This window comes from Brienomyrus brachyistius, chromosome 12 (assembly GCF_023856365.1).
Source record: "Brienomyrus brachyistius isolate T26 chromosome 12, BBRACH_0.4, whole genome shotgun sequence".
NCBI lineage: Eukaryota > Metazoa > Chordata > Actinopteri > Osteoglossiformes > Mormyridae > Brienomyrus > Brienomyrus brachyistius.
Window position 1 is genome coordinate 4,217,506 of NC_064544.1, and position 26,228 is coordinate 4,243,733.

General features: G+C 49.2%; 2 protein-coding genes across 3 annotated transcripts in view; one reads left to right on the plus strand and one right to left on the minus strand.

The window, feature by feature from the left end:
• Window positions 1-374: 374 nt before the first annotated feature.
• On the minus strand, window positions 375-1,724 carry LOC125705204 (uncharacterized). The gene has a single exon (XM_048971644.1). The coding sequence runs from the start codon at window positions 1,722-1,724 to the stop codon at window positions 375-377; it is 1,350 nt and encodes a 449-aa protein (XP_048827601.1).
• A 2,560-nt stretch (window positions 1,725-4,284) lies between these two features.
• Window positions 4,285-26,228, plus strand: part of LOC125705248 (kelch-like protein 5) — a 29,741-nt gene continuing 7,797 nt past the window's right edge. The window contains exons 1-6 of one of the 2 annotated variants that reach the window (XM_048971689.1): window positions 4,285-4,967; window positions 12,335-12,517; window positions 17,242-17,378; window positions 18,576-18,772; window positions 22,613-22,825; window positions 25,982-26,168. In XM_048971689.1, coding sequence (XP_048827646.1) covers window positions 4,468-4,967; window positions 12,335-12,517; window positions 17,242-17,378; window positions 18,576-18,772; window positions 22,613-22,825; window positions 25,982-26,168 — 1,417 coding nt within the window. In that variant the 5' untranslated portion in view covers window positions 4,285-4,467. The remainder of the gene's footprint in view (window positions 4,968-12,334; window positions 12,518-17,241; window positions 17,379-18,575; window positions 18,773-22,612; window positions 22,826-25,981; window positions 26,169-26,228) is intronic. The other variant, XM_048971690.1, reaches the window with a different exon arrangement.

Sequence of the window (26,228 nt, forward strand, 5' to 3'; positions counted from 1 at the left end):
CTGTGCTTTTTACAACAGCGTTCATAGATACTGTCACTGTGTCAGACAGCAGGGTTAGACAGCCCCAGAATTATAAATGCGGTTCATTTTCTTGAATCCCCATCTTGCTTTGCACATGTGTGTATCATAGTTATAGATTCTAGGAGCTCTAAGTATTGTTGTTTTATTTTTAACAGGAAGGGGTGGGCTGTGGGAGACAGTGATAGATTCCCCCAGTTAGAAAATGTCTCACAGCTCACATACACCAATCCAATAGCTCCTACCAGAGCTGCACAAAGCCAGGTGCATCTCTAGGAATGACCAGGCCAATTATTTCCCAATGTACGTCCTTGAATGTTCTAGAATGTTACACGAAAACAAGGGATTCTGCTGCCTTACATAGAAGGCGAGTGGGAGAGTGATTCATGGCAGGTGATGAGTGGGAGGGTGATACGTGGCGGGTGATGAGGGGAGGGTGATACGTGGCGGGTGATGAGCGGGAGGGTGATACGTGGCGGGTGATGAGGGGAGGGTGATACGTGGCGGGTGATGAGCGGGAGGGTGATACGTGGCGGGTGATGAGGGGAGGGTGATACGTGGCGGGTGATGAGCGGGAGGGTGATACGTAGTGGGTGATGAGCGGGAGGGTGATACGTGGCGGGTGATGAGCGGGAGGGTGATACGTAGTGGGTGATGAGCGGGAGGGTGATACGTGGCGGGTGATGAGCGGGAGGGTGATACGTAGTGGGTGATGAGCGGGAGGGTGATACGTGGCGGGTGATGAGCGGGAGGGTGATACGTGGCGGGTGATGAGCGGGAGGGTGATACGTGGCGGGTGATGAGCGGGAGGGTGATACGTGGCGGGTGATGAGGGGAGGGTGATACGTGGCGGGTGATGAGCGGGAGGGTGATACGTGGCGGGTGATGAGCGGGAGGGTGATACGTGGCGGGTGATGAGGGGAGGGTGATACGTGGCGGGTGATGAGCGGGAGGGTGATACGTAGTGGGTGATGAGCGGGAGGGTGATACGTGGCGGGTGATGAGGGGAGGGTGATACGTGGCGGGTGATGAGCGGGAGGGTGATACGTGGCGGGTGATGAGCGGGAGGGTGATACGTGGCGGGTGATGAGGGGAGGGTGATACGTGGCGGGTGATGAGCGGGAGGGTGATACGTGGCGGGTGATGAGGGGAGGGTGATACGTGGCGGGTGATGAGCGGGAGGGTGATACGTGGCGGGTGATGAGCGGGAGGGTGATACGTGGCGGGTGATGAGCGGGAGGGTGATACGTGGCGGGTGATGAGGGGGAGGGTGATACGTGGCGGGTGATGAGCGGGAGGGTGATACGTGGCGGGTGATGAGCGGGAGGGTGATACGTAGTGGGTGATGAGCGGGAGGGTGATACGTGGCGGGTGATGAGCGGGAGGGTGATACGTGGCGGGTGATGAGCGGGAGGGTGATACGTGGCGGGTGATGAGCGGGAGGGTGATACGTGGCGGGTGATGAGGGGGAGGGTGATACGTGGCGGGTGATGAGCGGGAGGGTGATACGTGGCGGGTGATGAGCGGGAGGGTGATACGTAGTGGGTGATGAGCGGGAGGGTGATACGTAGTGGGTGATGAGCGGGAGGGTGATACGTAGTGGGTGATGAGCGGGAGGGTGATACGTGGATTTCAAGGCGTTTCCTAGAGGCTGTTGTCCGCCTTTGGCAGGACATCCAATGGGCTGCTTCACGGGGAGCAAACATGACTCTAACAGCAGGTGGCAACATGCTAATTCTACAGCCAGGCTCTGAGTACCCTCTTTGTTTACAGTCCTGAAAGAGCCATGTTAAGCACACTTTATAATGCTCTTTAATAACTATTCGGGTCCATCCTCTTCTAAAATCGATTACATTCAGCCAGGAAGGCCAACTCTAAAACACTGTGTAAAATGAATTCCTCCCTAAGAGACCCAGTAGGTCTTTTTTTCTTTTTTCCTGCGGAGGGGACGCAGTTTGGGATCGGTAGCACACTCCCGGGAGCGGGGGGCTTGACAAGAAGAATAGCGCTTGCTTTTTTTTTTGTTTTTTGAAAAGCCCCCCCACTGAAATGCATTTTTTTCATGCATCGGGGTGCAGGATCTTAGCTGGCATGGCGTGTGTGGGGGGGGGGGGGGGGGGGGGCGGTGTCATTCACGTGTCTCATCCTGTTTCGATCTTACAGTTATGATTGGTGCACCTGAATTTCCCCCGCCATAAAAAGGCAGCGTGTGGCCACGGCAACGTGACGTGTGTGTATATAGGGGCGAATGGAGCCAGCAGAATGAGCGTGGATAGGGCACAATCGTGCACAATCAGAGTCACAGCCCTCCGGAGACTGCACTGGGGACACCAGCCATGAGCTAATGCTTTCCCTTCAAGCTCCGTTCATATAACATTCCTGCAGCCTCTCGAACGCTAACGGCCCTAATGTGCACCCCAAGGGCTCGTTGGCGTCCTCATTGCACCAGTACTTGCATAAAATCATGACCACATGCTGAAGGGTACGACTGCTTTCCGAGTCACAGCTGGCCCTAAAGATTCTCCACATGGGAATGCTGGAAATGAGGAATATCTATAGCAACGGGGGAATAGTGGCAATTCCCCTCGCAAAATCCCATCACTTTGATGGAGCGTCTCTCCGAAAGGCTGCCCTTTTACCATCCATCCATCTTCATTCATCTTACCGAGTATAAGATTGTGGGAATCTGGAGTCTCTCCAAGGCAGCACTGGGAGTAAGACGTGGAACCTTCTGGACAGGACGCCAGTCCATCTCATACACCTACAAATACAAGCTGGTTGTATTTTGTATTTTGCTGATTGTACGTCATTATATGTCCAGAAAAAAAATACCTACGTTTGATTAGCATGTGTCGAGATCACGGACAGGAGAATTCTGCATACAGGAGAGCCAGTGAGTACTGTCATCATAGGTGTAGACCAACCCCCTCACTGCCCCACACTGGGGCTGTCTGCTTCTTAAACGCCTGCACACACTCTCAATTGCACGGCGCTCTAACCGATTTGCCACCAGAGGTATCATTTCCGCCGATTGCCTCCCTCTCACTCGTAATAGAAAGACCTTCCCACTCCACCTGCAGGGGCCATTATACACCATTACCTGTGTGGACTTTTGATTTGGGGCTTCAAGACGAAGATGCTGGAATCTCCTGCTGGACCGTGTGAGATTTCTGCCACTGCAGGTTTCCAAGTGACTGACCAGTTTCTGTGACACTGACCCTGCAGCAGACGTTGGGCAGTAAGCAGCTTATCAATAGGCTTCGTTTTCCTCGGTCATTTGAAAGCAGAGAGTTATGCTTAATGAAAGCGCCTGAAGAAAGCTGCGCTAAAAAGTGACACTGACCCAGCATCTGCAGTGCGTAGGTGGCCCCCATTCAGGCTCGCCTCATGTGATCTAAAAGGCTCTGCGAAGGAGAAAGCCAGGATTTCAGGGCAGCCTGGAACGTCAGTCCCGGCAAGGGAATAATCCATCAGAGTCTGCGTTGTTAAATGCACCAGCAAGGTCACACAGCGGAGGGGTGCGTCTCGTGCCGACGTCTCGCAGAAAGAGCGGCTCCTCAGATTAGAAGCCAGTATGTGAGAATATACAAAACTTCAGACCGGTACTGAAATCTGCTTTCTGTAAAACGAACAAGCTTTTTAATTTGTTAAACATCTCTTCGGTATAATTTAAAAATACAGGCGGTTCTGTACCGTATTTGGTGAGGGTATTTTCTGTATTTTCTGTCCCAGTCCGCCTGAAAAATAATTACTCGAAAATCATTTAGCGATTTGTCGCGTGCTTTCGTATGCATTTCGTACCCCGCTTGGGGACTAAATCAAGTCCTATAGAATAGCCCGTTTTTAAGCCCAGCTGTTCAGTCCTTTAGTACTGCGCGTAATTAACTTTTTACTGGTGTTATTTTGATTTACTTAATGTATTTGTACTGCCTTGTTAAATTACCTTTTTTTTCAAATGTGACACTCATCGTTGTTTGACAACAACCACGTGGAGTTTGGAAGGCTTAAATGGCGACACAAGTGGTGGAAAGGCAAACATCGCATTGTCTGATGTTTTAATATGTTTTCCACCTCTATAGCTCTCCAGGGTCGTTGTGTGTCTGTAATGCATGTCTTGCTTTGTGAGTATGCACTCTATACATATGCGCTCGTTTTCTCTCAGCTGTCTGGGGCTTCGCTGCCTGTACATCCAGCGTGCGCGCGCGCGTCTGTGTGCGCGCACCTGAGATCGTGAAAAAGGGGAAGCGCACTTCAAGACTGAAGAGATCGCGCTGAAGGAGTGCGCTGTACGCGCCGGTCTACGGAAAACAGTCATTCTCCATCCTTTCTCTCTCTCTCTCTCTCTCTCTCTCTCCTCCTGTTTCCTCTCATTCACTCCTTCCTGAAGCCGGTGGCCAGTGCAGTCCGAGCGCCGCCGCGACCAAGGGCTTTTTTCGCAGGTTCGGGTGGATGATGTCTGGATCCAGAAAAGAGTTTGACGTGAAGCAGATCTTGCGGATCCGGTGGAGGTGGTTCGGCCACCCCGCGTCTCCGCCGCCCCACAGCCCGGCGCAGGGGGACTTTTTCAGCGGACGAAATGCGGGGGCTTCGGCGGACAGCACGTCCAGCGGTGCAACATCTGGCGGCGGCGGTAACATCAGCTGCGGCACCGGCGACGTTGGATCCTGTATCAATAGCAGCGATAACAGAAAGTTTCTGGGCACGTCGGACCATCCCGTGTCCTTGTCAGCGGCTGCCTCTGTTTGCCTCCGATCATTCAGCGAAGGGGACTGCCGTAGCTCTCCGCCACCGCCCTGGGCTTGCCCCCAGCCCGAAGTGCCGGGTGTGGAGCCCGTCGACCAGGGCTGTGCGACGACCCGGCAGCATCAGCCGGAGGGAGCGGCGGCGGAGGCAGTCGCGGAAAGTGAGGAGGAGAACATTAACGTGGACTCTGAGTCCAGTTCTTACAGGTATTTATCATAATGTTAGGGGCTGCGCTTGGTGCGGACGTGTAAACTGCACAACTGGGGTGCTTTAGAAATAGTGAAGCAAGATCAGTCTTCTGAATTTGTTTAGTTAAGTATTCTGCATGTATTAAGACTGCCCGCCAGTGGTAAATGTTAAGGTATAACTATGCACAAAAGTCAGAATTTTCCCCTAACTTTACATAATAAGGTCACAATTAATATGGACATTTAAGCATGCAATAAACGTTTTGCAAAACTCACGGTGATGGTTTTGAGCGTGCCACCTGGGAAGTTAGGGTTAGAACTTTTCTTTTGTTTTAGTATAATAATAATAATAATAATAATAATAATATAAAAAGAATAGGCTACGTTCAGTAATTATTCACTGTCGCCAATTAACAATTGGTGTAAAGAGAGGTCATCGCCTGTCCAACATGAGTATCAGGCTTTGACTTACTTTCCGCTTTAATTCTACAAGATTACACCTTGTAGTTGGACAGAAGGACGAGGATTTTCCAGTTAGGTCTAAGTACCCTGGAAATATCATTGCTCTCGTTATTTTATCCTTTTAGTTGTCAGTCAACAACATTTGGAACCTAATACCTAATAAGTTTTTGCGATTCATCCGATTCACAATCTTTAAAAGGCATGTTTAGAATTAGAAAGACAGGCGGGATCTGCTTTTGGGGCGTGCTTTTAAAGGAATACATATATACGGCTCCGGTTCGCCACCTCCACAAGAACAACCCCTGTGTGTTCTGTTTCCTCCAGTTTGGAACTCTTAGAAAAAAAAAGAAACAGGACCCTGTTTCTTGCGACCCTGACGAGTATAAGCGTTTAGATGTAGGGCGGCTGTATAGATCACTGTGAATCTGTTTCGCGTTAACTAATGTATATGCTAATGTAGCTCTATCAGACAGCATCTGAATTTATGCGTTTGCTGTCGGATGCCTCATTTCAGCAATACCCAGCACAGGAGCGACAATAAATCAATACGTGCAGCCTTGCATAAATAAGGGTAATTGAATGCCGGCCGCACTAATGAATAATGATGAGCATTTCGAGCTGTGTTTTCACGCCGCTTTACGCTCCCGCGCTGCAGGTGAGACCGTTTCTCTGCCCAGCGCGAGGTGCTCAGTTCTTCCGCTCCGGGGTTGCACTTCAACTGTTTGAGCAAAGGGGGCAGTGTTTCCCCAGTACAATTTAAATTGACCGGTCTCATTTGAACGTGCAGCTGAAAATCCGCTACGCGTTAACTGATCACTGGCACAGTGATTAGCGGACTGATAATATATTTCACGTTAGCTGTCAGCATAGCAGTTCCTTTAACACCACTCTCGGGGCTGATCTTAAATCAGCAGCACGGAACGTAATTTGTAAATACTCTTTCATTAGTCATTTTATTTGTGCTGTATTTTTTTATGCCCCCAGCCTTTTTTTATCATTCTCCACTGAAATAGGGTCCTTAGGGAGCTCTGTGTAAAGGACACTTTGGGTCACGAAGAGACAGGCCGTGGGCAGCGGGTCAGGTGATCGATCGATTTGCTTCCACTCCGCCCCATGCTGACCTCGGGCTCTTGCAGTGACTGTGCCCTGTTGCATTCCGGGGGACTTTAGATGGTGCTTGAATGAAAACGCTGGTCCACACAGCTGCCAGTGGATTTTGCAGTTTTTGCTTCCTCGGATAGCTCTCACTGCAATCAAGTGAGGAGTCACCAAATACATTACGGCATTACATCCATCCATCCATCCATCCATCCATCCATTTTCCAAACCGCTTATCCTACTGGGTCGCGGGGGGTCCGGAGCCTATCCCGGAAGCAATGGGCACGAGGCAGGGAACAACCCAGAATGGGGGGCCAGCCCATCGCAGGGCACACTCACACACCATTCACTCACACATGCACTACTACGGGCAATTTAGCAAGTCCAATTAGCCTCAGCATCTCTTCGGACTGTGGGGGGAAACCGGAGTACCCAGGGACTCGAACCTGGGTCCCAGAGGTGTGAGGCAACAATGCTAACCCCCGAGTCACCAAATCAACGGGGATAAATCTACCTAACAGGGTGCAGGACCCGCCCCCTCATTAATTATTTACCCCCTCCCTCCTACTGTCTATCCCCTGTGGACTGTCTTGAGGGCCAACCAGGCAGAATGTGGCACTCCATTTTTCACGGCAGCATCAGTCATGCACTCGCAATCCAAACCCACTGCACTTGTGCCACCGGCCGTGTTCAGGGCAAGAGCGACATAAAACTAATGTGACTGCCCCAGAGTTGCGCTGGTGTTGGCTGCCCCATCGGGATAGCTGCCCCCCTCCTTACTGTCTCCCTGCTTTGATGCTCTACCCATTTCTTGGACTCCAGTTCTTCAGTTAGTCTTCTCTTCAATCCTTCCGTCCATCCAGCTGCTTATCCTGGCCTGGGTTGGGGGGAATAGAGCCCATCTGCATCCTAGACACATTACTAATGTTTTGCATTACATTTCTATGCATAATTCAATTGCAGACTGTAATGATGCTTTATCATATGGTCGCCATTGCGGAACGTTTGAGAGACTGACCCCTCGACAGGCCCCAGTCCTAACCTGCTCCCTTGGTTTGCGTCGTGCCGGATGACTAAATCGCCAAAAGGCGGCGTTTACATCCGCGCCGTTTACATCCGCGCCGTTTGGTGTTATGCCTTCGAGACCAAGGCTGCCAATTCTCGTGCATTTGCCGGGACACATGCTAGGAATCACATGGCAAATCTATATCATTTCATTATAAACCTTAAATTATAGCTACATGAAAAGCGGTAGAGTAGTTCGTAAATGATACAGAATGCAAGGTGATGCAACTGCTACATACATGTAGATGGACATGCATGCAATTGGAGAAGTCTCGAACTGCAAATCCCATGTCAGCCAGCTAACCAAAATTGCAGAAGCAGTTACAGATTCAAGTGCACTGTACTGTTACGTTATTACATGGCGGTGTCATGGACGTAAAGACTGTGGCACGTGACGGAGCTTTGACTGTCATGCAGTGGAATGGGACAGTGGCATGCGTTGCATGACAGTGGTAGGCTAATGCCCTTGTGATACATGACAGTCATTACAACGTGGTTTATCCTACGTGACAGTGGCATGCGCTGCATGACAGAGGCACGCTAAAGCTCCCAGTGGTACATGACAGTCATTACAACGTGGTTTGTCCTACGTGACAGTGGCTCGCTAGAGCCCTTGTGGTACATGACAGTCATATCCACTGACACGTAGAGTAAACCACGTATACTTGAAGCTGTAACCGCTGCTGCAAAATTGGCAACCCTGCGAGACCAACCTCTGTCGCTTGCTGCTCTCGCATTTCACAACCGCACTCCAAAAGTAGCCTTCCATATTCACGCTCAAGTTCGGAATACTGCGAGACCTAAGTGTGTGTGTGTGTGTGTGTGTGTGTGTGTGTGTGTGTGTGTGTGTGTGTGTGCGCGCGTGTGCGTGCGGACCTACGGTAGGGTGTGCATCCGGGGCTACAGCCCCAGATATTTATTAATAGTTTTTTTATGCAAAAATAATAATCATAGAAAACACAGATCGATTAACCCATCATACTTTAAAGAAAAATAATGTATGATACCGTTGATCAAGCAGCTTAGTGCGTTTTGTGTCCTTAAGCAGCAGATTTTCTTCACACTATTCGGCGCGTGCGCTTCTTGTGTGAGCGCTAGAGCACTGGGTACCAGGCTCACTACTTTACAGCGAGTACTTTCTCTACAAAAACAACTACGGATAAAATAAGCTCCATGACTCCATGTCCGGGTTTATTCAAATGATTCATATCATTGTGGATGGCCACGAGATGTAAATGCCCATGCTGCTTGTAACACTGACTAGTCACTTCATTTATTGCAAATTATTTAAAGGGATCCTTAGTCCTTAGTATTCCTTAGTCCACCCACCAAGCTATAGCGCACAACAGGCAGCGCGCTGAGAGCTGACCTTTCCCGGCTGTCATTCCGGGAAACTGGCGTGGAGGCGGAGGGGGTGTCGGCGTCACCACCAGATTGCTTTCAAACCGCTGCACAAATATAAACCCCTTTTTAGTTTTATGTGTTAATTCCTTCGATAAAAAAAAAAACAGTCGAAATATTTTTTTAAAATGTATTTCAGTCCGCATTCACCCGTTTAAGAGGTAACATTCTGTATGTATATCTGCTCGTGGAAGAAATGTGTAAAATACAGTTTTGATTAATAAAGCTGTAATTCCCAGTACAAGCTAACTGGGGGGGGGGGGGGGGGCAGTGATTCACGTTTTCCTAGTGATCTGCAGTAACGTTAACATCAACAATCGCGAATGCGACTTGGACTTTAAGGAATTTAAGGTTATTATTAACCACGTTTTTCCTGCATATCTTTACTGCAAATAGTTTCCAATGCAAAACATAATCTTTCGATTAATATTTCACTTCTTTCAGTTTTTGATTGTTCAGTGACATCTGGTTAAAAGGGGTGGTGGGGGGGGGGGGAAGGTTCATAAAACATAGATTAGTTAAGGTAGAACAATTGCATTGGGAATGAATATTAGGTTAGGAAACACGATAGAGCGTCCAGTATGGACCACGCCCACTTTCGATGGAGTTATCGGGTGGAAATTTATAGATTTCTTGGCTTTGACATGTTTTGAGATTTTTACCCAGGAAATGCACCGAGCATTCATGTGCTGGACGCAGAGATGTATGTTTGTGTGTTTTTAATTTGGCCAAAGTAACAAAAACACAGCAAGCAAGTGTGAGGTTACGGTTCTGCTACACAACCTGCATCTGTTTGATCTCAGCATTAATTCAACTGAGAAACAAATGTACCTCAGTACGTATTAAACACCAGAGTCTCTAGATTGTCCATTTTTTGTGTGCACGCCCTATGATGGACTGGCTTCTCGTCCAACCGTTCAGTTATAAATGTTTAATTTACAGCATTTTTTGTGATATTTATACTGGATGTATATAAGGATGTAAGGTGTAATGTAGGCAGTCGGTATATATTAGTTTTTCTTTGCCTAGTTGCACAGAAAAGGAAGTTTAATGGTGACGTGCGAAAACAAGACTGACATGGTGAGCTAGACTTCGCTGAGAAGTGCCTCTATGCCCAGTTGGACTCTTGAAGACACAAGAGCAAGACAGATGGCTTCTCTATATATATATATTGTGTATGTGTGTGTGTGTGCGTGTGTGTGTGTGTGTGTGTGTGTGTGTGTGGATTATGTTTATACTACATTGTGAGGACCAGAAGGCCTCCACAATGTGATAAAAACCTGTCATTTTTTCGGGTCACAAAGATCTCACAAAGATCCCACAAAGATCTGTGAATGCAATCAAAAAACCAAAATGCCAAAGTCTTGTTTTTTTTTGTTTGTTTGGTTACTTATGGTTAAAGTTAGGGCTGGGTAAGGTTAAGGTCGTCATGTTGGGATTAGAGAATGAGAATGGAATGAGATTAAAGAATGGAGAGTCCCCACAAAGATATACTTACATGTTTATGTGTGCGTGTGCCACCCGCTTGTTCCTCATCAGGCTTCTGGATTTTGTTGTATTTTTCCAGCATTATGTTCCAGCCCACATCTGCGTCGGTTCTTGCATTTTAACAATGTAAAGAGATAAGCGTGCGGAAAATAATAAATAAACATAAGCGAGTTGCTGTTTAAAGCCGCCGGCTGAGTTTCCGCGCCCACACGGAGGTAATGAGCGTGTGCGGGACGCGCAGCCCCTCCGGAGGCACCGGAGCAGGGACGCGCAGCTCCCACTTCAAAGCGACTCTCCTCCGGGCGCAGTCACAGCCGCAGCCCGCCCGGTTCTCGGATCACGCCGCCTGGTGTGGATTAATGTGGAGCGGGAGGCGGAGGAGGCTAAAAATATAACGAGGCGCTCTGGAATAGATGCGAACCAACTAGTGTCGGTGTCGATTTGCATGCGGGGCACCGACGCTCCGTAGATCATGCCGATCCCGGGATGATTAAACTCGGCTGACACTACAATGTCGCTCCCTGGAACGGCGCACGTTGCACAACCCTTATTCGGCTCTTAAACTATTGTGGCTATAAAACCTGGTTGCATGATCAGTCGATATGTTAAGTAAGTTTTTAGGAAAAAAAGCCATGAAGCAGATATAAACACGCACTATATGAGTGGCAATGCACTGTATGTTTGCTACAAGTGCGGACTGGCAACAAAAAACAACGCGGGAATTTGCTGTCAAGCAACCCAGCGCTCTTCAAATCAGGCCCTCGATTACAAATTCAGGCCGTATTTTCAGTTCTCACAATTAGTTAATTCATTGATTCTGATTGGCCACAGAGACTTCACACTTGGCTCACAGGTAAAGGAGAGCTGAACATTCAGCAGGGCTCGGACCTGGAGCACCATGACTTAAATAGCCCTGCTTTAGTATATTTTGCGCTGGCCAGTCCTAATTCGACCATTCGAGCAGAAAATTTCCTGAACCTCCCGCTGGTCCGTTTGCGCCTAGTTTACTGTAAAGCGAAACTGATGCACTGGATAAGAACGGACCTCTCCTGTCATTAGACCGTGGTATAAACTATAAACCGCCTCTCCCGTTACAACAGGTTATTTGTTTAACGATGACAACTAAAATATTGCACAGTGGCAATCATGAGTTGGCTCAGATCTTAGGAGTTTTTAATGATGTTTTTAAGGTCCTGATTAGCTGAGTGCAACAGAGAGCAAAAGAAGGAAACGTACATAAATACACGAACACATAAGTAACACACGAATAAACCAAGAAGCATAAATGTTAATAAACGTAGTCGTGGCTGGCTTCTGTCTTATAACAAAAAGGAAACATGGATAACACAACCACCCACTTAACTTTTTAAGCCACATGATGACTTGGGGCACCGGAGAACACACGGTATAATCTAAGAACGGGATGGCCAGTGACACCTACTGGCCAAACGAGGAACTGACATCCCGTCGCGGAAGCTGCCTTGTTTTGTATTCTTGCGCTTCATCCGCATTGTTGTGCAAGCCTTCTATAAATGGCCAATCAGATCTATTAAAAGGACCCAATGGCTACTCAGTGGCCACTTGATTTCCTCAGTAAAAAAGCCCTTTAGCCATAACTGACTGTCTGAGAACTGGCAAACTACCAATTAATTTTACCTCGTCCCGGTTCACAGTCGGCTGCCTTCAAGTTGAATCACTGACGTTGAAACACTGAATGATTTTTGAGAAAACATGTGGTGGTTATGGAGGTATGAACACTGTCTTAGAAGCATTGTGGTCTGTGACTGGTGAATACGGTATCTGACTGGGCGTCACGTGGAATCGAGGCGGCGATGCTGGTGTGACACTTCATGTGGCCGCCTTCCCTGCAGGAGCTCCAACAGCAGCCAGACCCTGTCCTCCAGCCAGACGGCGGAGCCGTGTGTCCCAGAGGAGCTCTTTCAGTCCCTTAGTCACGCGGAGCACACCTTCCACAAGATGGAGACCTACCTGAGGCACAAGCAGCTGTGCGATGTGGTGCTGCTGGCCGGAGACCGTAGGATACCTGCCCACAGGTGAGCTTGGGCTGGGTAGTATCCCGTAGGGTTGGGGTGGGTTTGTGTCACAATGACAGAAGAACAGGTTGGCATCCAGGTCGCGAAATGGGACCTTGAGTCTTGTTCTTTCTCAATTTCCATTGTGTAGAGTTTCAGTTGAGCAAACACACGCAGAGGTGAGCAGACAGTCTATAGACATGTTCATGCCAAGACAAACTCAATCCATTGCTGTCATCTCATCCTCATCTCTAAACTAACATCATTACTCTGCTGCCTAATTAAATTGCAAGAGAATGAGGTAGTGGGACCAGTGAGTGTTTAGACGGCCTTCTCTGAAATGGCTGCTGTTGTCGTGATGCTTTTGTTTGCCTTATGTTGCCCCCCGGAGCTTAATGTTGCCCAGAATTTCCGTTTTAATCAGCAAAACGAAATGCTATGGACGATGCTACACTGCGGACGTGTGTTTATATTTTATTCATCGTAGCTCCTACAGGGTAAGTTCTAAATAATTTCATGATTGAATCCTGTGCCTGGATTCAGTTCTTTTGTTGACTTGCCAGCTTCTTCGAAATGGGTTTTAGGTATTGATGTTGTTTCCCGTATAAAAACTAGAGCAGTCTGCGCTGTTGTGTAGTTGTGTGTCTTTTTTTGCATCCACATATCGAGCCCTGGCGTCCACCATGTAGGACGGTCATGTGACCTGTTCCGACACTGATGACCCACCGTGGGCGGATTACAGGCAGAAGGCCACTTCAGCAGAGGGTTCTGGGAAACCTCTCCGGACTCAGTCTCCTTGCTGTTTGTGGGCCACTGAGATTTTCATAACCTTCTGGGTGCCACGGCAACAGTGAAGAGGCTGAAGTTGCCATGACACAATGGGCCACCATCGAATAGGATGAGGAGAGATACTGTCAAGCACTTAGTGGGGGAGGGGCTCTCATTCCATTTAGAATGACATATCCACCCCTCCCCCCACACGCAGGAAACAGATGTATACACTCTGATAGACATTTTGCTGTGCAATGTTTGATAAGCTTTCTATTAAAGTCCATTTTCTTTTCCTTACGGCTGTCCAAACGGAGTATGCTGAGTAATCGGCATTTTTAGAGTATGCTGAGTAATCGGCATTTTTAGAGTATGCTGAGTAATCGGCATTTTTAGAGTATGCTGAGTAATCAGCATTTATAATTTGCTGAGTAATCTGCATTTATAGAGTATGCTGAGTAATCGGCATTTATAGTTTGCTGAGTAATCTGCATTTTTAGAGTATGCTGAGTAATCGGCATTTTTAGAGTTCACATTTTCACATTCACAATTTTAAATTGAATTCCGGCTCATCTATTAAAAGTAACAATTTATTTGAAAATAATTAATTAATAATATCCCTTTAACTAATGGCATAATTTGGGTCTCATGTATGGTAATTCATTTAGTTACCGGATTTTTTTTAAATCCTCACATCCGCGTTTAAAGGCAAATCTCTGCGTTTCACTTAGCAATTTAAGATTCGGAGCCAGTTAACTTTTTCAGCAGAAGTTTTTGTCCAAAGCGATCTACAATTAGGCATTAAGGGTCTTGCATGAGGGCCTGACTGTGGAATCCCTCTCCTGGTCCAGGTATTCGAACCAATAACCTTCTGATGCCAAGCACAGTGCCTTATCTGCTGAGGCGCACACTAGCCCCCATTTGCAGCTGTGTTGTGCGGAGAACACTCCTCTATCTGTCTTTTGTTTACTGGACTTCTGTGAAGTGGCAGCTCAGGGTACCGGGAGGGTACAGTGTTCCTGTTCCTGTGTGTGACCTACTGTTTGTACCGCATGCTCATTACTCAGAAAGCCGTCGAATTAATCACATTTTCCACTTCAGTCCAGCGCAATTTCTGTTGGCTTCAGTATTTTTTTCCACCTCATCGTACGTCTTATTAATATCGACTTCTCAGCCGCCGTCCTCTTGTGGAGTGACGTGAATTATGTTCATCCACGCCCAGAGGTGTTTGTGAAGGCGTATCGCGTAAGAGCCAGGCCTCCCTCGCAGTTTGCCGAGCTGCATGCTGTTGCTCTGTGTTTCTCTATGATACACCCCCCCTTTCCGCCTCAACTCCGATGTCATACTAATGTTTGTCAAGCTGGGGAATTTGGCTGAACTCACAATGCTGCCAGTCATGCGCTTCTCTGACGCAGGGACCTGCTCACGCTGACTGGCGGGCATGAGGCACGAGACCCTCGGTGGTCCTTGTTTCCTGACCTCCGATTTAAAGATGGGGCGGCCTCATGTTTAGTGTGACCATCATTATCCCATAGTGTTACTGGTTCGTTTGTTGCTGGTAGTGGGACAGGCCCAGTTATCGTATCGTCTGCGGTCTTAACAGTGCAGTGACACCTACAATCAACTAAGAGACTCAGGATGCATGGATCGGGCAATGCCAGAAAATGTAATGCAGTGCATGCATGCAAAAAACTGCTGTGCAAGACAGATGCAAGGCACAAAAGTTAGCACCAGGCTTACCCTCTAAAGGCACTCTCTGTCTCTTCAGTTAGACAGCCATGAGGGGGGCGGGGCCTCTCAGCTGACTGCTGTGTGAGGGCTTCGTGTGGACATGGTGAGCCACATTCTTCCTGTGCACCATGTGACACACCTGCGATGTGGAAGCAGAGAGACCACAGCAGCCCAGTGACTGTCCCATCAGTGCTGTAATGGGGAGGGGTATGGGGTATGCTTTGGGTTATAGCACATTGCTGCACCCACCACATGACAAACCACCTCAGGGATGAGAGCCTGAGTGTAGCCACACTGGACCAGTGTGAGTTTTTCCCAGTGACTGCAGTGCCCATCCTACCACTAACCCCCAAACCCAGGATGATGCAGTTGCAGGTTAAGGGTCCTGCTTAAGGGCCCAATGGAGCAGGACCCCTCCTGGCATTCATGGGATTCAGATCCCTGGCACAGAGCCACCACTCCACCCATAAATGGGGGAGGGGGGGTGGGAGGATTTAAGAAGATTCCAAGGGCCCCTGAGTGACAGAGGCCCTAAAAACTTGGATTGGTTTGGTCTGGGTTGGAGGGTCCGATGTGATATGCCTTCTTGGGGCCTAGTGGCACCCCTACACAGAGCACCGTGTGGGATCCAGCAGGGGGCCTGCTAAGGTGTAGCAAAGGTGTACCTGCTGGTGGTAACCTGAAGTGGCATCGCTGTGTGTTCAGAAGCATAACGATGCCATTTCTTGCAGGGGTCTCTGTGATGTATTGCGAACCGTTACCAAAGGAAATGCACCAATGACTTTCGTCTCCCTGGTGTGAAATGGCCTTTTCTTCCATATGTGCGCCTTCGATGTCCCCGTTTTCCCTTTAAATTGACCCCCCCCAGTGGCACGCTGCTGTTTGCGAGCTCTGAACTGCAGCACTTTCCAGCCAGGCTGAAAATAGTCTCTGTTGCTTCCCCCCCTACACCCTGACAGGACACCCCCCCCACCCCCAAGCATCCCAGACCTCCAGATCGTGCCGGCCGCTCGCTGTTTGGGGAGGACAGGAGACCTTCACAGGACGACAGGACAAGCCGAAGGGCCGCACACAAGCGGCACCCCCCCATTTAACTGGCATCCGTAATGCAGGGCACATTTATCTTGTTAAGATTCCCTCCCATCTCCTTATGTTCCCGGGAAGCACGTCTTACGTAAGATGAATGCTGACGGGTGGATCTGCGGATGTAATGGAGCGTGGCGTGTCACCCTGGGGTGGGGCCCCCCCACGGCTTCAGGCTTCGGTTCCCAAAGCTCTCCCATAATTTAGGGGTGGGTTCAGTAATACATCCCCCTGCCCCCCGAGATCGAGGTCAGTCCCTCCTTATCCAGATCCCTGTGAATCCCTCAGAATGTGTCCCTCTCCATTGTCCTGTCTGGAGAGATGTCCAACACCTTGGTGAACGCTGCGGGTTGGGAAGGTGATGACTGAACATACAGTGCTGGGGGGTGATGATGATGGCCAGCAGGGGGCCCTCAAACTTAGGGGCCCCTCGCAATTGCAGGGTTTGAGTGGCGGTAAAACCTGTTGCATCTCCCCAGTAGAATGAGCTTTTACTTGTGTTTCCTACAGATACTTTTACTGTAGTTTTTGAAGCTCAGGGATTTATTCATTTGCTGTCTTAATGATGTAGTAATGTAACACAGCACATCCATGTAACACTCCTTGGGACGACTCTGTTGTGAAAGGCGCTATACTTCCGAGTCTTCGGAAGACTCGAAGTAACAGTAGATTAGCTGGTTACGATACCCGCGGGCTGTATTGGTTAGCGATCGCTGTTGGTTTATTGACGACCTTGTGCGCTGCGCTAATGGCAGGGAGTGTGATGTCGATTTTATTATTAGTTACAGAATAACTATAGATAGTCGGCTACCATTTGAACAGGTACCAGCTCTTTCCGTGACATGTAATAGATTTTGAATAATTTAATTAATCTTGTTGGTTCCGGCTTATCTCGTTAATAACACTTTACCCTCGTCTGTAGAAATTAGCGATTTAATAGCTTCTCACCCGTGACGCTTTGAACGGGACCCTGTGATGTTAATGGAACTGGGAATGAGGAAACGGATGAATCACTTCATGTAAAAGAGCTGCTATTTCTGGCCTCCATGACATTAAATTGAAATGAAGCTTCTCCGCACTTCAGGTAGCTGAAGGAGCACATTCCTCTGCCACTTTCTTATTCTCCTTCCTTCTGTCCCATTTCTTTTCCCTCCCTTTTTCAGACTAGTCCTCTCCTCTGTGTCGGACTACTTTGGCGCCATGTTCACCAGCAACGTCAGGGAAGCCAAACAGGAGGAGGTGAAGATGGAGGGCGTTGACCCTGATGCATTATGGGCGCTCGTGCAATATGCGTACACTGGTAGGTCATGGGGTCTCATACAGTATGCTTACACTAGTAGGTTAGGGGTGCTCATGTAGTGCATCTACACCAGTAGGTTAGGGGCTCTCTTACAGTATACCCACACCAGTAGGTTAGGGGCTCTCATGCAGTGCATATACACCATTAGGGTATGGGCTGTCATGAAGTGCACCTACACCAGTAGGTTATGGGCTCTCATGCAGTACGCCTACACCAGTAGGTTAGGGGCTCTCTTGCAGTATACCTACACCAGTAGGTTAGGGACTCTCATGCAATGCATATACACCATTAGGGTATGGGCTGTCATGAAGTGCACCTACTCCAGTAGGTTATGGGCTCTCATGCAGTATGCCTACAGCAGTAGGTTAGGGGCTCTCATGCAGTGCATATACACCATTAGGTTATGGGCTCTCATGAAATGCACCTACACCAGTAGGTTATGGGCTCTCATGCAGTGTATACTCCAGTATTTTATAGGCTCTCATGCAGTGCACCTATACCAGTTGGTTATGGACTCTTTACTGTACCTATGCACCGTTAAGATATGCGCTCTCATGCAGAATGTGTGCACCGGTAGGTTATAGGGTCTTGTGCTGTGTGTATATACCACTAGATTATGCAATCTTGTGCAGCACACCTACACTGGTACATTATTGGCTTTCATGCAGCATGGCTACAACACTAGGTGATGGGCTCTCATGCACCTAGAGTACACCTACTTTTTTCCCTTCTTAATTTTGATGCCACCGGTGTCCCGGCATAAGAGTTTCAGTGTGTGGTGCTGTGTAGTGAGTCACATGATAAAAATACCCACACTTCCACAGCAGTGCATCTGTGAGTACTCATCATCACGTCCTTTGCACCCAGCATGTTTGTGGTGGTGGTGGGGGGGGGGGGGGGGGGGGCGGCTTCAGTCAACTGCTTGGATTTAATTGTAATATCTTCATAAGATCTGATGGGTTCTTCTGAGAGGGAATGTCAGCAAATTGAAATGGAGATACAAAGGTTCTCAGAGCCCAGGACAATCATATGTCAGGCCAAAAGAGGCATTCTAAACACCATGAGTGTCTGAATGCCGCAGTGCATTGTGGGGGAGATTGGCTACAGACATGCCACCCGAACTAGGAATCGTTTTACCCGGAAAAGGTATAGAGTGGGCGGGATACTAAAGTGAGGTGTGTCCATCGCTCCTGGCAGGCCGCCTGGAGCTGCGCGAGGACACGGTGGAGAGCCTGCTGGCCGCATCCTGCCTGCTGCAGCTGTCCGCTGTCGTACAGGCCTGCTGCAGCTTCCTGGTCAAGCAGCTGCATCCCTCCAACTGCCTGGGCATTCGCTCCTTTGCTGACGCGCAGGGCTGCCAGGACCTTCTCAAGGTGGCACACAACTACGCTATGGTGAGGCACGCCGCCAAGCTCGGGAACACGCCTGTTTTCAGTATAACGCTCGGAAACATTCACTACATACAGGTCACGTGGGTGTTGGCTCAAGACCCAATTTGCAGTCTCCCTGCCTTCATGTATAACCTCCTCATCTTTGTAATGTGGTTTAATTTGTCACGCCATGTGGTCCATAATCAGCCCTGGCTCAGTCTGTCTCACCCTACATTATCCGATCCACCCAGACGCCGCAGCTCATCGATAAAACGCCAGATATCTTGTCGCCCGCAGGTTGCTATAGAAACCGCCTATGATTTCCCCTTCCTCTTTTGGGATCACTGATCAACTGTTATCCTGAGTAATTAATTTTGTTTGTTAATTTAACAAGCTCTCACTTTGCCAGTCATCTGCTGACAGTTTAATCTTTTTCTCGTTCATAATGCGGAGAGGGGGATCATTCTCTCGTCCTTTCCTGATATGGGGGGCCTCAATTGAGTGGCGAAACTAAGCACTCAGTAGTGGTGAAACGGGTCATAGCTGATCCATGATAAGTATGGATCTGCCCCCGAGGTTCGGCACACATGTGAACCACGGATTAATTGCAAATTTCAACCATAATGGTGTAAAACATACTTATCTGCCGCTGTTACTTTTTAAAGTAATAATTCCCTAAATCTCAATGCTACGGAAGTCCATAGGAGGCATGTATTCAGTGCTTGAAAGAATTTCCCCCCTCATGTGTAGCACATGGGGGGCAATTATAGATTTTCGGTGAGAATGCAATTAAAAATACTGCAGAGATTCAATAGCATTAGCTGTGGCATTTTGGTAGAATCCGCTTCCCTCTATATAAACAATTATAACTTTTGTTATATAAACTTTTGCTATTTTGTGATCTCAAGAAAATAACTTGTGATCTTAAGAAAACAACCTTGACTGTGTTGAGATCATGAAAAATAAGTTGTAATTTTGACATAACGAGCCAGAAGATGATGATGTTTGTCCCCTATGGGCTCCCGTCCGGTGCAGAATTACAATGAAAAGATAGAGAGAGCAGCCGTCTATTCACCTGCATGGGACATTTGCCTCGTATATTTTTGCTGATCCGAAATATGATCTGATGCATGACTTGCTGTGCTGGGGGGGTCGCTTGATGACAAACCATGGGGTCTCACACCTCTGGGGTGTGTCACTCGGTTCCCACCATGACGGTTTCCTCATGAGGGTGCCTCTCACTTCCTCCCTCAGTCCCTAGTTTATGTGTCTACGCTGGTAGATTATGGGCTCTCGCGCAGTGTGTGTGTGTGCCTTGTTCTGTCTGTCAAGAAAATGGGTTTTGGGTGATGAAGGTTTGTAAAACTCTCAAACAAACAGACACCCTATTTGGTAAAAATTTTGGCCAGCCTTCAGTCACCTGAAAGATCAGAGGCAGCTGGAAAGGACCATGATTCTGGCTATAACACACTCTGGTGCTTTGTGGGTTGCATGTCACTGTAAATGTGAGTGGGTTTCCTTTTGCTTGAGTTTGTCATTCCTTTCAGAGAGAGGAAGTTTGTAGTTTTCTGACAGAACAAGGCATCCTGCCATCTGAAGTTACTTAAACCAACCAGGCCAGGAAGGACAGTTACGGCCTGGCTGGGATGGTATGGAGTGAATCCGCTGATCTGCCTCAGGAACAGGATCTGAGCACGAGCTCCTTCTCCATCTCAGCCAGACATATTAATCGGCAGGCTGAGCGGTGGGCGGAGCCAGTCAGAGCACAATGAGGCGAGTTGTGGGAGGGGGCGACTGACAATGGATGCCGAGTTGCCTGGTCGCTTCATGTGTGGGACGGCGCAGAAAAGGCAGATGGGCGGGTGGCACAGGAAACAGACGGAGAGGAGCAGGTGGATGGATGGAGCTCTGTGTTTGCATGAGAGAGAACCGCCAAAGTGGTGGTGTGTTTTTTCGGGAGTTTCGGAGCGGATTCACACCTGACGAAACCCACTCCACCCTCACCACACCCTGCAGATTTGGAAAGTGAAACATTGGCCTTTTACTGTCGTTTCTCCTTTTCTCTACCATTAAGCTCGAATTAAACCAAACAACCTTCCGGCGTGACGCTGGCGGGATGTGTGCTCCATTACTCACCAATTCAGTAGGAGAGCCGCCTGTGCTACATGCCAGCAATGGCTGTGCGGTTGTTTATCGTGCCACACCTCTCGTAATTTGACTCCCCCCCCTCCATCTGTCTCTTGGTATGGTCCACACCTCTCGTAATGTGACTCCCCCCCCTCCATCTCTGTCTCTTGGTATGGTCCACACCTCTCGTAATGTGACTCCCCCCCCTCCATCTCTGTCTCTTGGTATGGTCCACACCTCTCGTAATGTGACTCCCCCCCCTCCATCTCTGTCTCTTGGTATGGTCCACCCAGAGGCACATTAACATGGCCAGAGGTTCCTCTGTTATTATTGTTGATGGTGCAATTGTCCATCTGGGGTAGCTGCCATGGTAAAATTTGTCATCTGGGGTGGAGTTTAGGGTTGCTGGTGTTGAGCATCTGTGTCCTTTCAGTGATTTTCGCTGATTGTCAGTGATTGCTGAAGGTAGTGTTCCCCGGGGACCTGCAGATTGGTTCAGGTTTTTGCTCCCTCCCAGCTCTCTGCCAGACAGTGTGGGTGTCTGTGGGTCCCTGAGGACCGAAGTGGGAAATACTGGCTTAAGCAGTCCTCAGGCAGTCCTCAGACAGTCCTCAGGCAGTCCTCAGGCAGTCCTCAGACAGTCCTCAGGCAGTATCTCAGACAGTCCTCAGACAGTCCTCAGGCAGTATCTCAGACAGTCCTCAGGCAGTATCTCAGACAGTCCTCAGGCAGTCCTCAGGCAGTATCTCAGACAGTCCTCAGGCAGTATCTCAGACAGTCCTCAGGCAGTATCTCAGACAGTCCTCAGGCAGTCCTCAGACAGTCCTCAGGCAGTATCTCAGACAGTCCTCAGACAGTCCTCAGGCAGTATCTCAGACAGTATCTCAGACGGTATCTCAGAAGGTATCTCAGACGGTATCTCAGACAGTCCTCAGGCAGTATCTCAGACAGTATCTCAGGCGGTATCTCAGGCGGTATCTCAGACGGTATCTCAGGCGGTATCTCAGACGGTATCTCAGGCGGTATCTCAGACGGTATCTCAGACGGTATCTCAGACAGTATCTCAGGCGGTATCTCAGACGGTATCTCAGACGGTATCTCAGACGGTATCTCAGACAGTATCTCAGACAGTATCTCAGGCGGTATCTCAGGCGGTATCTCAGACGGTATCTCAGGCGGTATCTCAGACGGTATCTCAGACGGTATCTCAGACAGTATCTCAGGCGGTATCTCAGGCGGTATCTCAGACGGTATCTCAGACGGTATCTCAGACGGTATCTCAGGTGGTATCTCAGGCGGTATCTCAGGCGGTATCTCAGACAGTATCTCAGGCGGTATCTCAGACGGTATCTCAGGTGGTATCTCAGGCGGTATCTCAGGCGGTATCTCAGACAGTATCTCAGGCGGTATCTCAGACGGTATCTCAGACGGTATCTCAGGCGGTATCTCAGGTGGTATCTCAGGCGGTATCTCAGGCAGTCCTCAGGCAGTCCTCAGGCAGTACAGGATGGGATGTCGGTCCATCACAGGACACAGACACACCCTCACACTCACAACATCACAGTGTGACCAATTTACAGATACTGGTTTGTGTGGTCTTTGGACTGGGAGGGGGGCACCAAAGGAAATCCACCAAGGCCTTATTCAGCCAGGTTGTCAGGTTGTGGGGAGCCAGCCCCCCCCCTCTCCTAGTAGATTGCCCCCCCCTCCTCAGAGATTGCCCCCTCCCCCTGTCAGGAACACTTCCTGGAGGTGACCGTCCACCCAGAGTTCCTGCTGCTGCCCCCCGGTGACGTCGAGAGGCTGCTTTCGTCGGACGACGTCAACGTGCCGGATGAGGAGGCGGTGGTGGGGGCCCTGCTCAGCTGGGTGCGGCATGACTGCGCCTCCCGCAGGTGCCACCTGCCACGGCTGCTGGCCCACGTCCGCCTGCCCCTGCTGACGCCGCAGGTGAGGGGCAGCGCTGCAAGGTTCACTTATCAACCCATCCTAGACATCCATCAGTCCATCTTTTCATCCATCCATCCATCAGTCCATCCATTCATCAGTCCGTCTATTAGTCCATCCTTTCATCAGTCTGTCCATTAGTCTATCCATGTGTTCATCCATCCATCCATCATTCCTCAATCCATCTGTCTGTCTGCCCAGCTGTCCATCATCCTTCAATTCATGTCCATCCATCCATCCATCAATTCAATTCAATTCAGTGAAAGCACTTTGCATCCACCCATCCATCTGTCTGTCCATCTATCCATCCATCCATCCATCCATCAAAACTGCTTATCCAGTAATGAGTCGGTGAGCTTGGAGCATATCCCATGATGCCCCTGGCCCAAGAGGACAGGGGGAGTTGGAGCTCTCTGTGGGAGAAACGTTGATTAGGGTTAGGGTTAGGGTTAGGGTTAGGGTTAGGGTTCTGATCTGTGTATAATAATACTCAACAATATTTTAATCAGAGCAATAACCATTGGATCGAAGAATGAATAATATATCATGATATATAATGATAATATCAATAATAATAATAATATTATTGACTCTCATTTGAATTGTGACTCGCCTTCTTACTTTTTGATGCCTTGACTCCTTGCCATGTATGTCAGCTGAGTGCTGTTTCAGCGAGGAAATGAGTCCAGGTAAAGTTGTGGTACCGCGGTTCAAGGTGTGAAATGTCTCAGTGTGCTGAAAGCCAAGCTATGAAATTCGAGCCAATTTCATTTTAAGCACCAGAGCTGAAAAGTGTTACAATGCAGTCAGATTTAATGCACTATGTACTTTTTCTTATAAAATCCCTGGAGTGGGTCATTTAAGCTCAAATTCTAAAGACTATTGGTGTAGGAAATGCTACGCTGCACAGAACAGCAGTTCTATGGCGCGGGATTTCGAAAAGGGGGAAGTCTATCCGTGTCTGGGTTCTGCGTGACATTAAAGGGGCATTTCATGCCAACTTTTGAGGATTTTGGGATGTGCGGAGAGGAAGGAGGAGGGTCCTCACCTGCAACGGCTCTACAGAGGGCTCAGGGATAAGTTTAATTTACTGACTTATTTAACAGACTCTGGGATATGAACCAGCAACCTTCCGATCAAAGGCATGGCAGTTGGTTAAGGTCAGAATTAAGGCAGGAAGTAGGAAGTAACTGAGCCATTGTTCAAGGACAGGAGAGGATCTTGGAGATTAGTCTGCAATTGCATCACTTGCGTCTGATTGTCAGTTCGATAAGACTGGGCTCTGTGAAGTTGTTTTTGTTTGTTCCCAAATGCAAAGGAGGGTGACGATGGAGTGTGTGACTGATGCTGGAAGTTGGGGAAAGCATATTTATAAGTGTACGGCCTGCAAGTTAACAAGAGTGATAAAGAAACGTGCGGCTTTGTCCATATGAGAGGGTAACGGAAACAAAGGCATGGGAAGGTTCTGGGTGATGGAGAGCTTATTAAGCGCGGGCTTCCCAGGAGATAAGCCTGCCGGCAGGATGGGCTGCCAGGGAAGCGAGGGAGCGACCAGGAGCACAAGTCAGCCGGCGCTTAACCGGGAAAAACCAACCGCACACAACATGGGGGAGGGGGGTGAGATGTGAAGACTCTGTAATCTTTCTACGGTTTCTTGAAGATTAATGTGCGGCTACAGCCAGCAGCGATGATGGCCTGCTGCTCGGAATGAAAGCCGCGTCGTCGGAGGGCCGGAAAGGGGCCGGTGAAGCCCGAGAGCGAGCAGCGATTAATCAGGGAAATTAGGGATCTGCTTTAATGGCCGCCAAGATGTCAGCTCTAGCACCGGTGATGAATTTCTCACCGCCCCTAAGTACGAGTACATTGGCATGCTTGAAATTTCCATATATCCCACTTTACTTGTCTTTAGAAGGAATGCAAAGGTCAGCATGAAGCTTGGGGTCAGAGGTCAGCCGTATCCAGCAGTCCTGGAGCTTGGCTCGGGGTCAAGGGTCAGACAGAAATGTGACTATCCTGCCAAGGATTGGAGTCAAACCAGCGACCTTCCGGTGAAAGGGACACGCAAAGCCGGGGGGTGCTCAGCCGCAGGCATAGTCGTTTAAGCAGAGCTGTGCTGTGTGCTCTCTCTGTGTCACCCTGTGTCACCCTGTGTCACTCCCTGAGCTCACACTCCTACAGCAGACTGCCTGACAGCACGGCGAGAAAAATCACCGGCGTAAATTAATCCATAATCGACATTCACGACGCTGTATCAAGGATTAAAATTCATAGAAAAAAAGCTCTTCAACCCCACATCCCCCCCCACCCCCACCCCATCCCCGGCTAATTCACCGCCCTATAAATAAATCATCCTTTAGCACCCTCACCTGCTTTTTCTGCCAGTTTTAATGTCTTGGTGGATGGAGGAGGGGCAGGGGGCTCCGGAGCAGAGCAGGTGCTTCTGTATGCATGAGGAATTTAAAGATTCAAACGTCTGTGGGGCCGTCGTGCGACTTCTGTCCGCGGCGCCGCTGGACGCGGTGAGGGACCTTCAACGGCCGGCTCACGCAGACGGCCAGAAGCGTCCGTCCAGAATGAAAGCTGCTGTCAAAATGCTGAACGGATGGGAAGAGATTCGCAGCTGTTATCGGGTGCGTGTGACTCAGCCCGTTATGTTGCTGTGCCTGTGATCGCAAGGTCGCTGGTTCAAATCCCAACATCAACAGAGAGATGTCACCGTTGGGACCCCCGAGCAAGGCCCCTGACCTCGATTACTATAGGGACTGTCTGACCTGCTTTCTCAAACATGTGTCACTTTGGATAATAGCGTCTGCCGAACTATACGGAGTAAACAGGGAGTCATAGAGCTTTTTCATGCATAAAACAGTTACTGTGTAAATTCGGAAGTTGATTCAGCTTCAGTATTTGGAAAGTTTGTGACGATTTCCATCACGTACCTCCCTCTCTCTCTCCCTCTTTTGCCATCTCCGTTTCTACTGCCCTTCATCCTTGTCTTTCCTTTCTTCCTGTCTTTCTGTTTTACTCTCTGTTTACATTTGTTCATGTCTCTATTCGCATCTGTCCCACCCCTCCCTCCCCCCAACTCTGACCCCACCCCTGTCCTCTCTATCTGTTCCTGCCCTTTCTCCATCTCTGTCTCCGCCCCTGCCCCCACCCCAGTACCTCGCAGACCTGGAGGGTGACCCCCTGCTGCTACACAACGCAGACTGCCAGCGCCTCCTCATGGAGGCAATGAAGTTCCATCTGTTGCCCGAGCGCCGATTGCTGCTGCAGAGCCCGCGCACGCGGCCCCGCAAGGCCACCGTGGGGGCACTGTTCGCCGTGGGTGGCATGGACGCCACCAAAGGTGGGCCCCTTCCTCCGGCTGCAGGTAGAGGGCAGCAGCGAGCCACGTCAGCTGGCACAG

What these genes read in the sequence shown, in the direction of transcription:
- LOC125705204 (XM_048971644.1), bottom strand. Translation starts at nt 1,724, where the DNA reads ATGTTTGCTCCCCGTGAAGCAGCCCATTGGATGTCCTGCCAAAGGCGG.